This window comes from Uranotaenia lowii, chromosome 2, assembly GCF_029784155.1.
Source record: "Uranotaenia lowii strain MFRU-FL chromosome 2, ASM2978415v1, whole genome shotgun sequence".
Taxonomy (NCBI): domain Eukaryota; kingdom Metazoa; phylum Arthropoda; class Insecta; order Diptera; family Culicidae; genus Uranotaenia; species Uranotaenia lowii.
In genome coordinates this window covers 131,704,347-131,715,076 of record NC_073692.1, presented here as the reverse complement: position 1 = coordinate 131,715,076, position 10,730 = coordinate 131,704,347, and the positions used below count along the sequence as shown (strand labels likewise).

Here is a 10,730-nt window from a genome sequence, read left to right as displayed (position 1 = left end):
GGGAAAAACAAAACCCATCAAAGCAGGCGTTGGTGATGACGTCATAATCCTTTAGATAGGATGTCTGTCAAATGGAAAGCTTTCGTGACGCGAGATCTGTTCGCAAATTTCAATTTGCCCCCCTATAGTGTTGCCGTAAGACGTAATTCTACGTCAAAAACTGAAACCCAAAAAGGCGGATTCCATTTTCGAATATCTGCGACAACCTTAGCAGCTATTGCAGAATCGAAAAAAAGGTTTTTGTTTAATTTCAGTGTGTTTAACTTTGATATAATAGCCGGAAAAATACGCTTTTACGGGAAACAACCAATCCATCAGTTTTTGTGCTGGATCCAACACCAACGTCAACGTTTGAATTGCGACCTTTTCTGTTGTGATGAATGATGATATCACCAACTCGTTCAGAAACCCCAGCCTCTCCGGTGGAGGAGTTTTCAATGGACCCAGTCTATCAAGACTAGACGACAGCTTCACGAACTGAAGGAATCGGCCGCCAACATTCCACCCGTCATACCCTTATACTGAAATGCCTTAATCAAACTATTTGTAAATTTTCAATAATAGGGTAAATGATCTTGAGCGGAACCAATTGGCTCAATTCGACGCAACTCGGAACAGTTGATCAAGCGGTATGGCTTTGGGCTATATCCCAACAAATATTTTTTCAGTTCAGCGGATAGATCTTGGTTTCTGCTTTCTAATGATGATTTTTAGAATATTTTAGAGTGAATCCTTATAACTCTAGAGCTGTTTTACTGAAGTAAGAATTCTGATCTTGAGCGGAACCACGCTGATCTTGAGCGGAACCAAAATATGATCTTGAGCGGAACCATTTTCTTCTGTCAACATCTTTAATAGCTCTTATTCCTAATACTTGTGTAACTGTGAAAACTTCAATTAAATTTCATCTTTGAAGATTTTAAAGTTAAAAAATTAATCTTTTTACGTGAAAAAAAAAAGAAACTTAGCGTTCCAAAGGTGTTCTCAAAATATCCGTTCAAATCTATTTTTTGCTTAAAAAAAGTCCAATTTTCCCTTTGATGCACTGTATCCTATTTTGAAAGAATCGTTTCTCTAAACTCAAATTTTAGTTTTTTTAATCACAAAAATTAAATTCGTTAGTATATTTCATTGATTTTTTGAATGTGCGTGTTTAGGATCATACTGCCCCGAACAACTTTTGAAGGTAACGACAAAATTAGTAATAAAAAAGAAGATACTTTAAATTACAGATTTGGCAAAAAAAAAACGGTACATTGCTCAAAATCAATGTTTTTGAGAAAAAACTCTTATTTTTTTTAATCCTTATTCCCTTATTTCCTTTATCTTTATTGGAAAATCATAATAATTTGTGTCGTTTTTAAATTTTAGTTGGGAAAAATCAGTTTACGTTGAAAATCTTTTCATACTTTTTTAATTCAAAGTAGAAACCTTAATTTTATATTGACCAAAACAAAATTTTAATTATGGAAATCCATTCGCAGTTAAAAAATTCTGTGTAATCTGTAAATATTTCAAAATATCGTGTTCTGTGACACAGATTCTGTGATAAAAATTTCCTCAAAATTTTGTGAAATAACAGATTTCACTGTTATTTCGGCAACCTTGCTGTAAGCAACTTATTCATAGAATAAAGTTTAAAATAAATTCCAGTTTCTCATGAATCACGTTGACATTTATTTATATTCAAAATTTCTTGAAACATTAATTATTTATCTCAATTGATAACACAATTATTTCTCAAACCAATTTTCAGTTCGAGCTCAAGTGTAAAGTCAAACACAAGGAAATCTGATAGGTTTTCAATACCAGGCCACCAATTGAATCGTGAAGTATTATTAGTATTATCCTAATTAGTTTTTTTTCCATTCGAACTTAATTTTGATAGAATAAGAAATATACAAATGTGCTGCATACATTCAGGGGTATAAACTGCGTGTGAGACATTAGGCATAAGGCAGCGCACCTAGCGGTTTATTTCGGAAGCTAGTAGTTCCGCTCAAGATCGAAGATGGTTCCACTCAAGATCATATTTTACTTTTAAAAACTACGCTATTAATTGATATTCTGATGAAAAACTTGCTACAAAAACCCGAATAATGCTTTTTTATGAGTTTTTCTACCATTTTAATCATTGAGAATTAGTTTACAACGGTCAAAGGTGACATAAATTGACGTTCAAAGTCAGCGTAGATTGATGAAAATTGCAGCAAAAAAGCGTATGTTTTTAAATCTTCTAATAACATTATTTGAGTTAATAAATTTTAGCAAAAATGTCAATGCTTGTATGGAAAGATCTTGAAAAAGTGTTTTTTCAACAGTTTGGTAAGATTCATAAACAATCATTGCCTAGAACTTAGAAAAAGTAAATGGTTCCGCTCAAGATCAGATTTTGACTAGTTCCGCTCAAGATCATTTACCCTATAAAAAAAAAACTTCGATTCAGAAAAAAGAGTTGATTCGGGCTTCGATTAAAATTTTTGCTTGTAGCCGTTAGAAATCCATATTTTAGATTGAAACTGTCATTTAAAATCAAGTATACCGTTTAATTTTCAAGTTAAATATCAGGGTTCAGATTGGATCAAATTTTTAGAATAAAATTTCAACTCAAGTCGGAATTCAGCTCGCTTATCAGAATTGAATTGCTTTTTCAATTCCTATTTCTGATTTGTTTGAAAAATGTTAATAATTGAATTATTTGAAAAATAATCTAACTTTAAAGTAATTGAATATTCAGAGACAAACTATTCCTTGCTTCATAAATTTTTCTTAAAATTTCTATCTGAAAAAAACGACGATTCTCACCTAAAATCGTCACCCAAATGCAACAATTCTCACCCACGGTGACTACCAGAATAGGATAAGAACTCACAAAGTTCAGCCGAAGTGACGTTTCTCGGCTAAAGTGACTACAGGAATCGAGTGACCCGAGTCATTAAACTATCATCGCCTCACGCGCAGCGCAGATTAAGGGCTATTAACGCACTTATCTGATTGGGAGCTTTAGATAAAAAAAATGATATTTGAAAATTTAATCTCTATCACCCATTCACGGAAATAAATTTATTTTTGCCACCGAAATATTGGGAATTCTTAATTAATACCGAGAAAGCTATCTGAGTTAGTTATCTAATCGCGAGAAAGCAATATGCACTCGCTAACACGGATCCAGAACTGGTAGGATTAAGATAAGTCTGTGCCTAAAGTACAGTAGGGCAACAAAAAATGTAGCTTTACATACATAGTCATTAGTCGGGCTCATTAAATAAGGTTGAACTGTCGGTTGGACTCAGTCTTCAAAATATGGCTTTCTTGAGAGTTTTTCTGTTGGGTGCGTTGCTGAGTACGACATGTTCCAAGACTTTGGAGGAACGGGGGCAGATTCGTCGCAACAGTGGATTCCCGGAATCAAACCATCATCAGGTAAGTCACACGAGATACAGAACAAGTTACGAAATGAACTGAAAAATTTCTGTGGAACTAGGCTTGGATACGAGATGTGGAGTACGAGAACGTTGATCCTTTATCTACGGATCCTACTGTTACTGATCAATCTGCGGCTGCCGATCCATTCGTTACTGATCCCTCTGATCCTACCATTACTGACCCATCTGTCACTGGTCCTGCTTTGACTGATCCTCCTGTAACAGATCCTGCCGTCACTGATCCAATTGTCACAGATCCGACCATTACTGATCCTGCCATTACTGACCCTTCTGAAACTGATCCATCTGTCACTGATCCTACTGTAACTGATCCATCTGTCAGAGATCCGACCGTTACTGATCCTACCGTTACTGATCCTTCTGCAACGGATCCTACTGTAACTGATCCGTCTGTAACAGATCCTGCCGTAACGGATCCACCTATTACTGATCCTTCTGCAACTGATCCTACTGTAACTGATCCATCTGTTACTGATCCTACCGTTACTGATCCTCCTGCAACTGATCCCTCCGTTACGGATCCTTCTGATGCCGATCCTTCAACTTCACCGAGTCCTACAACTACTACTACCGGTGAACCTTCAACAACTACCGAGGGCGGTGCTCGATCACTCACCAGTCCTAGTAACTTGTTCCTGCTCACAGTAGGAATTGCGGTTCTGCTGAATCACTTTTGTTTGTAGTACATTAAATCGGTAGCTGTAAGATAGTAACAAACTTTAGGAAGAATAAATTTATTTGAAGCTAAATATCCCGATAGTTCACTTTTCCGATCCTGTATTCAAAAGTCATCTCACAAAAAAATAAAAGAACTAATTTGTATCTAATCAGGTGTTTTCATTTAACTATAAAAAAAATTCAATTTAAAAAAAGATTTAAAAATAATGAGGCAAATCAAATTGCAACTTTTTATCGTATTTCGAAACGCCTTATGGTCGATGTTTTTGTTTTTGGTGTGTGAATTTTTACAGATCTTTGAAATTTGTTTAAGGTAAACGGGTTTGGGTATAATTTTTTGTAAAATTCTTTGTTAAAAAACGCGATGCAATCGGAAAAGAAAGAAATGAGTCTGAAGTTCCAAAATGAGCTGCCTTTTTCATAAAAGTACTCTTGCAACACTATCAAAAAAATCGTATAATATTTATTTATTTTTATTTACATAGTATTCCGTCTCACGACATAACTTGACGAACATAATTCCTAAAATTCACTCGGTCCATGGCAACCGTTCTCCAATTTCTCGGGCACTCCATGTTCGCCAGATCACGCTTCACTTGGTCTAACCACCTCGCTCGTTGCGCCCCCGCTTGTCTTATTCCTACCGGATTCATAGCAAACACCTGTTTTGCAGGACAGTCGTCCGGCATTCTCGCAACATGTCCCGCCCAGCGTATCCGGCCAGCTTTCACCACCTTCTGGATACTGGGTTCGCCGTAGAGTCGCGCGGTCGTATAATATAAATGAGTTATTAAATTAGAGTCTTGAAAAGTTCCGAGGAAATGACCTTAGTTAATTTCTTTTAGTTCACTTTTTTTTGTAGGAATTATGCTTCACTACACACACTAACAAATTCGACTGCCTTCCCGTTACAGCAACCAACTTCACCAAAACTTCAAACCTATTCCCTTTTTTTGGGACTACACAAAAAAATCGCCGACAGCCATCTATACATAATTATCAATAAGCATAGAAATACATGTATTTTGAACACACAAAAACGAAATATAAATCATCAGGGCCTCGAAACAGATTTCTTTTGCGAATTTTAGGTACACTGGAGGGTGCTTTCATGCATACCTCATAGCATAGCATTGGGTGACTACACACATCTTGCATTGCCTGGTACACAAAGTACAACTTAATCATCAAAACAAGCACAACATGCCAAAACGAGTATCTGGATTCAATATGCGTTTCAAGTGTTGGTTTTAAAAAATAAGTGTAGTACAATAATGCACACCACGACAAGTCAATGTAATCATAATGGGGATGATCTGATACAGCAAAATAAACTTTTCAGGTGCAGAGAACTCATACGACCCAGGGTGCTGTATTCAAAAAGGAAGAGGAAGGGATATTTATATAGGAAATCCTACTCGGCAAATAGGACTGAAAAAATGAGTAAAAGCATTAAATTTCCAAAAAGAAAATCTCAATAAATCCATCAAATGGTATAGATGAAGGATTTAAGCCGGAGGCCGGAGGTCTCCTAATTCTTCCTGATTGAAGTCAACTGAAACGGGTTGCAACCCTAATATTTTTCAAATTATCTGTCGCCTAAAAGCAACGCGCATCGCAGCAAGAACTGCATTTTTTCGGCCTTCGTGGAAATTTCGCTTTTTCTCTTGCTGTGGCCTGAAAATTGGGCTGCTCCACTGTATTACTGTTTTTCCAAATTCTCCAGATGTCTTTTAAAATAATTTTTCATGACTTCATCAGCAATCCACCACTGAGCACATTTTTATATCAGCAATGAGTAAGCGCAAAACGGATCACACCGATAAATATTTGTCTTTCCTTTTAAGCACTATTTTTTTAATCGCTATTAATACTTATATCCCGGGAAGCTGCTTTCCAAACTTCACCCATCATTATACTTAACATCAACGTTATCCTTTGCAATCTTTATGCACAATTTCTTGATGTTTTGGCTATTTAAAGTATTATTTTGGTAAATTTTCACGGAGCACGAAAAAATTACGTCAGATGTCCAAAATTCATGGGCAACTTCCCCTTCTTCTCACATTTCACAACTATTAGCACGGAAAATTCAGTTATGCATAAAACGTATTGCAATTACACTTTCATTAAATCTAATCCCTCGTTGTTCAAAATTTGTATAACCCCGATTCAAATCTGAGTAGTTTTAGGTAGTCAATATGCAGATGTGAACTAAAATTCGATTATTCATCTCTGTATAAAATGTTGCTGTTGTTGGATTCCATTCAAAGTGATGTGAAAAAAAAAGAAAAAATATTTTAATTTTTCGATGGTTACGGAGGAACAATCCAATCATTTTTTTCTTAAAAGAGACTGTAAATTGATAAAAGTTACCAATTTTTTTTTATTTTTGTTAGCTGAATATGTCTCTTCTCTTCGTCTAAGCTTCGGAGACTGTTGAGTAGATGTATAATTTTTTCGAACTGCTTCCTTTTCTTTATTATTTTCGTGTAGTGCTCAGATGTGGAAGAAGAAAAATCTCTACACAGAAGATCTACAGAACTCTACAATATAGAAGAATACATCCAGGAGGAATCAGTCAGAACCATTCCCAGTTCGAATAAGAATGATAAGGAACTGTTCAAAAAGAGAGTCCTGTGAGGATAGCAAAAAACAGCAATGGAATCCGCTGACAGCAGAAGCTTGTAGGACAGGAAAAGAGGATGTCAATCGAAATTTTTCAAAAGGTAGTTCAATTATTGTGCTTTTATTTATACACATTTTCATTGTTTTTTTTTAACTTTAGCACGAACGTTTGAAAGTGCGAATCAGTGCCGAGGAAGCGCAGATACTGCAGAACATGCCGAGGAACTACCTGGACCATGAGATAGTGGATCGGACTGGAAAAATTCTCGAAGCCTATCCGGTTGAACCATGGTAGATGTGCATCAAAAAGTTCTACCAAAAGCTTGAGGGAACAGCCGTTTCATTCTAAAAGGTACCTCAAGAAACATTTGATTTTCAAAAAGACACAACTTAAGATTCCAGTGTAGCAAAATTTCAGAATTTTTATTAAAATTTCAATTGAAATAGCGCTGATTTTTTTAAAATAATTAGTTCGTGACAATTCTAAGTAATTTGTGTGCTTTAACAAAAAATTAATAAAATTCTGTTTACAGATTCTTCGTTCCACTCTGGGATGGGCAGCATAGACGTGAATCAGTACCGGATGTTGGACGTTCCATGTTGGTTGAGCCATGATAGGTATTAATTTTGCAACCGAAGTAAAATTAAAAATAAATAAAATCAATATTCCGACCTCTTGCCGGTGTCAGTGATGACCATATGCAGTCATGAACAGTCAATAAAGATTTGAATGCAACGCAAATAAATTTATTTTTGTGTTTTTTTTTGGTGAAATTTATTTATTTTTACTTTTTTGAAGAGATCTTGAAAATGCATGGGCATCCCCATGTCAAAATATCCAGAATTGACTAACTGGCTGAAAGCTTTCGAATGTGTAAAAGCTTTTTGCTCACGCTCTGTGTAAAGCGCCCAAACATGAAACTAAGTGGAGACACTTTTTCCGAATCTGTATGGATTTTTATACAGATTAGAGTAACTTTGGTTACCGTGAGGAACAAATTAAACTTTTGAATCGATGGTTAGAGAGTCTTGAACATTTTCCAGCCGAATAAAAACACCGGGTGCTTTCATGCATACCTCATCTCGTTATATTAAAACTCACTCCTGTACCATATTTTACTGGATGTGTCGTGATATTACGGTTCTCACGAATCTCAATTCAGAAATTCACTCTGACCCGTCTGTCGCTCACAAGAATAGAACATTGGCTGACTTGGTTTTGTTTGTTTTGCCAAAATAACCAACGTTACCATGGAAATTTATTTTATTTTAAATGTCCTCAGTGAAGCCGAATACAATTACCATTTTATTTTATGTTAATTAAATTTGATTTATTTTCTGCATATCCTTAATCTCATCTCTACATTCCTTCTTGCCTCTTTTCTCAACTGAATCGCGTTTTTTTTTATTTTCAACAAGATTTTATTTATAAAATATCTATCTCATTTATTCTACATCCTATTCTAAGCAGAAGCTGTTGGTTATTTTTCCAAAAATCCTTCGTTTTATTCTGCAATCCATGCTTTTCAAATCCATACAGTTCTATTTCTTTTCTGAATATCCTTCATCCTATCTCTACATTCTTTCTCACCTCTATTCTCAAAAGAAACTTTTATTTACAGATTTATGTTTTTCTCTGAAACATAATTTTATTTTTCAAATATCCTTCATCTCAATTCTACAATTCTACAATCAGCAGCAGCTGCCTTAAAAATCTGCGCTTCTAAAGCCAATCCGCCTTTTCCACCGGAAGGCCAAATCAAAAAAAAATAATCAGCAGCCTTAAAAATCCGCGCTTTCTATGCAAATCCGTCTTCTTCCACCAGGAAGCTAAATCACAAAAAAAACAATCAATTCCGTCTTTATCCACCGTAAGACCGACTCAAAACAAACAATCAGCAGCAGCAGTCTTAAAAATCCGCGCTTCCTAAGCCAATCCGACTTCTTCAACTGGAAGGCCTAATCACAATAAACAATTAGCAGCAGCAGCCTTAACAATCTGCGCTACCTAAGCTTATTTCGTCTATTCGCACCGGAAGGCCAAATCAAAACAAACAATCAGCAGCAGCAGCAGCCTTAAAAATCAACGCCTTCTATAGGGGAGATAAGGGCATAATGGCCACCTTAAAGAAAACGCTTATTTAACCATAAAGAACAGCTGTAATATGTGAATTACATCATTGTTTCGTGTTCAGACACTAAAATAGTCTATTGCCTAATTGAATGAAACTTGAAAAAGTAGATCAAAACGTTTAAAAATGCATTTTAAAAAATTTTGCCGATAGCTGAAAACCAGTCACTGTAGAGGCATAATGAGAGACCCCCCGAGGCAGTAAAATCCCCTCGAACAGGAATCGAACTCGAGTCTACTGATTACCTCTCCGACACCTTACCAATAGGCCAAATCGACAGACGAAACAAGCCAAGCTGTAGCTCTATTACTCAGTTGACTTCATCGAGTTGAACTCTGCTAGATTTCCCGGCAGAAAATGCTCATTATGCCTTCATTGATAGTGCTCTGTTCGCCTCTAGTGAACAAATTAAAGTAAAAAAGCGTTTTAAAATTGATTAAGTGAAAAATCAAAAATTTTATGATGTTGAAAATTGAGAAACAATGTGTAGATCATGTTGCAGTGCGTACATTTCAGATCAAGATGATTTAAAGGTCATAAAAGCTTATTTGGTGGTGCTCAAAAATTATAATATTTTCGTCACTTGAGAACCTAGCTGGTTATATTATTTAATATTTCTGTAAAGACGAAAAGGATATTTCTTTTTTGGTGAAAAATTAATACTATGGGTAGTACGAAACAAGTCCTTATGAAAATTTGTTTAATAAATTACGTACTTGTGTAGAAAAAAGGAGTGTTCATTATGCCCTGGGTGCTCGTTATGCCCTCATCTCCCCCAATTTCAAACCCATTAGAGTTCTAACCCTTGGATTTTTCTTTTAGATCTGTTTCTGATAACAATTAATACATGGATTTTCTCCTGGATCGTCAACTCTTCTAACATCACGCAGAGAAAACTAGTGCCAATGAAACAAAAGAAATACGTTTTTGAATCAAAGTTCTAGTGTTATTTGAATCTAAATCTTATTTTTTTGATTTAATTTTTTTTTTTCTATCAAAAGGAAAGAAAATTATTTTGAGTTGGTGTACAAGAATTTTGAATTGATGTACTGTACTTGAAATCAAAAGACAATAAATTCGTGCTACAATCAATGAAAATATTCCTTGATTTTGATTAAATTTTCTTCGAATCCAACAACGATGGAAAACATTGTGGCGGAAAGTTCTCAATGCCGTGGAGGATTTTTGGTGAGTTTTCTTTAAATATATCCGGAGTGAATTATTAAATTTTTAAATTAGTTTTAGGTCAACTATTCAGCCGACGAAGACTAGTTCTAAAGAAGGAGCGAATTGAAAGCTGCGAAATTCCAAGTTGCCCAGTTTATAATATGATCCGCATGTGTGCCAAAAATTCGTCTGCAGATCAATGCTAGCATGTTGAAAAGTGAGTACTTTCAATATGATATATTGTCAAACTACGATCTTTAAATTGCTAGTGCTTAACTTCCTTCCCCACATTTCATTCAATGTTTTAGGGAACATATTTTTGTCATTCATTTGTGTTTTATTAATTTGATTTTTTTCTATTTTCCTCTCTTCTTTACAGGTAGACTTCCGGAAACAAAACTTTAAATAAATAAATTATTTGGAAAATAAAATGTATTATAATTCTTCGAAATTAAACATTTGTGGTACCTACTATTTTGGTAGAAACGAAAGTAAATAATTAGAACAAAGAAAAAATGTTTTCGAATTAAAATCAAAATAACTTGGAAATAAAGGAAAATGTTATGGCATCAAACGGAAATGCTATAGGTTCAAGGGATTTAAGATTTTGAATCAAAGTATTTCAGATTTTGAATCAAGAAACATTCTTTGATTCAAAGGAAAACATTTCTTCGAAACA

The 10,730-nt window shown here is 35.0% G+C and overlaps 1 protein-coding gene across 1 annotated transcript; it reads left to right on the top strand.

Moving 5' to 3' along the window:
* Positions 1–3,293: 3,293 nt before the first annotated feature.
* Positions 3,294–4,167, top strand: LOC129744070 (salivary glue protein Sgs-3-like). The gene is made up of 2 exons (XM_055736418.1): positions 3,294–3,423; positions 3,485–4,167. The coding sequence occupies exons 1-2, from the start codon at positions 3,304–3,306 to the stop codon at positions 4,127–4,129; spliced, it is 765 nt and encodes a 254-aa protein (XP_055592393.1). The 5' UTR covers positions 3,294–3,303; the 3' UTR covers positions 4,130–4,167.
* Positions 4,168–10,730: the final 6,563 nt, after the last annotated feature.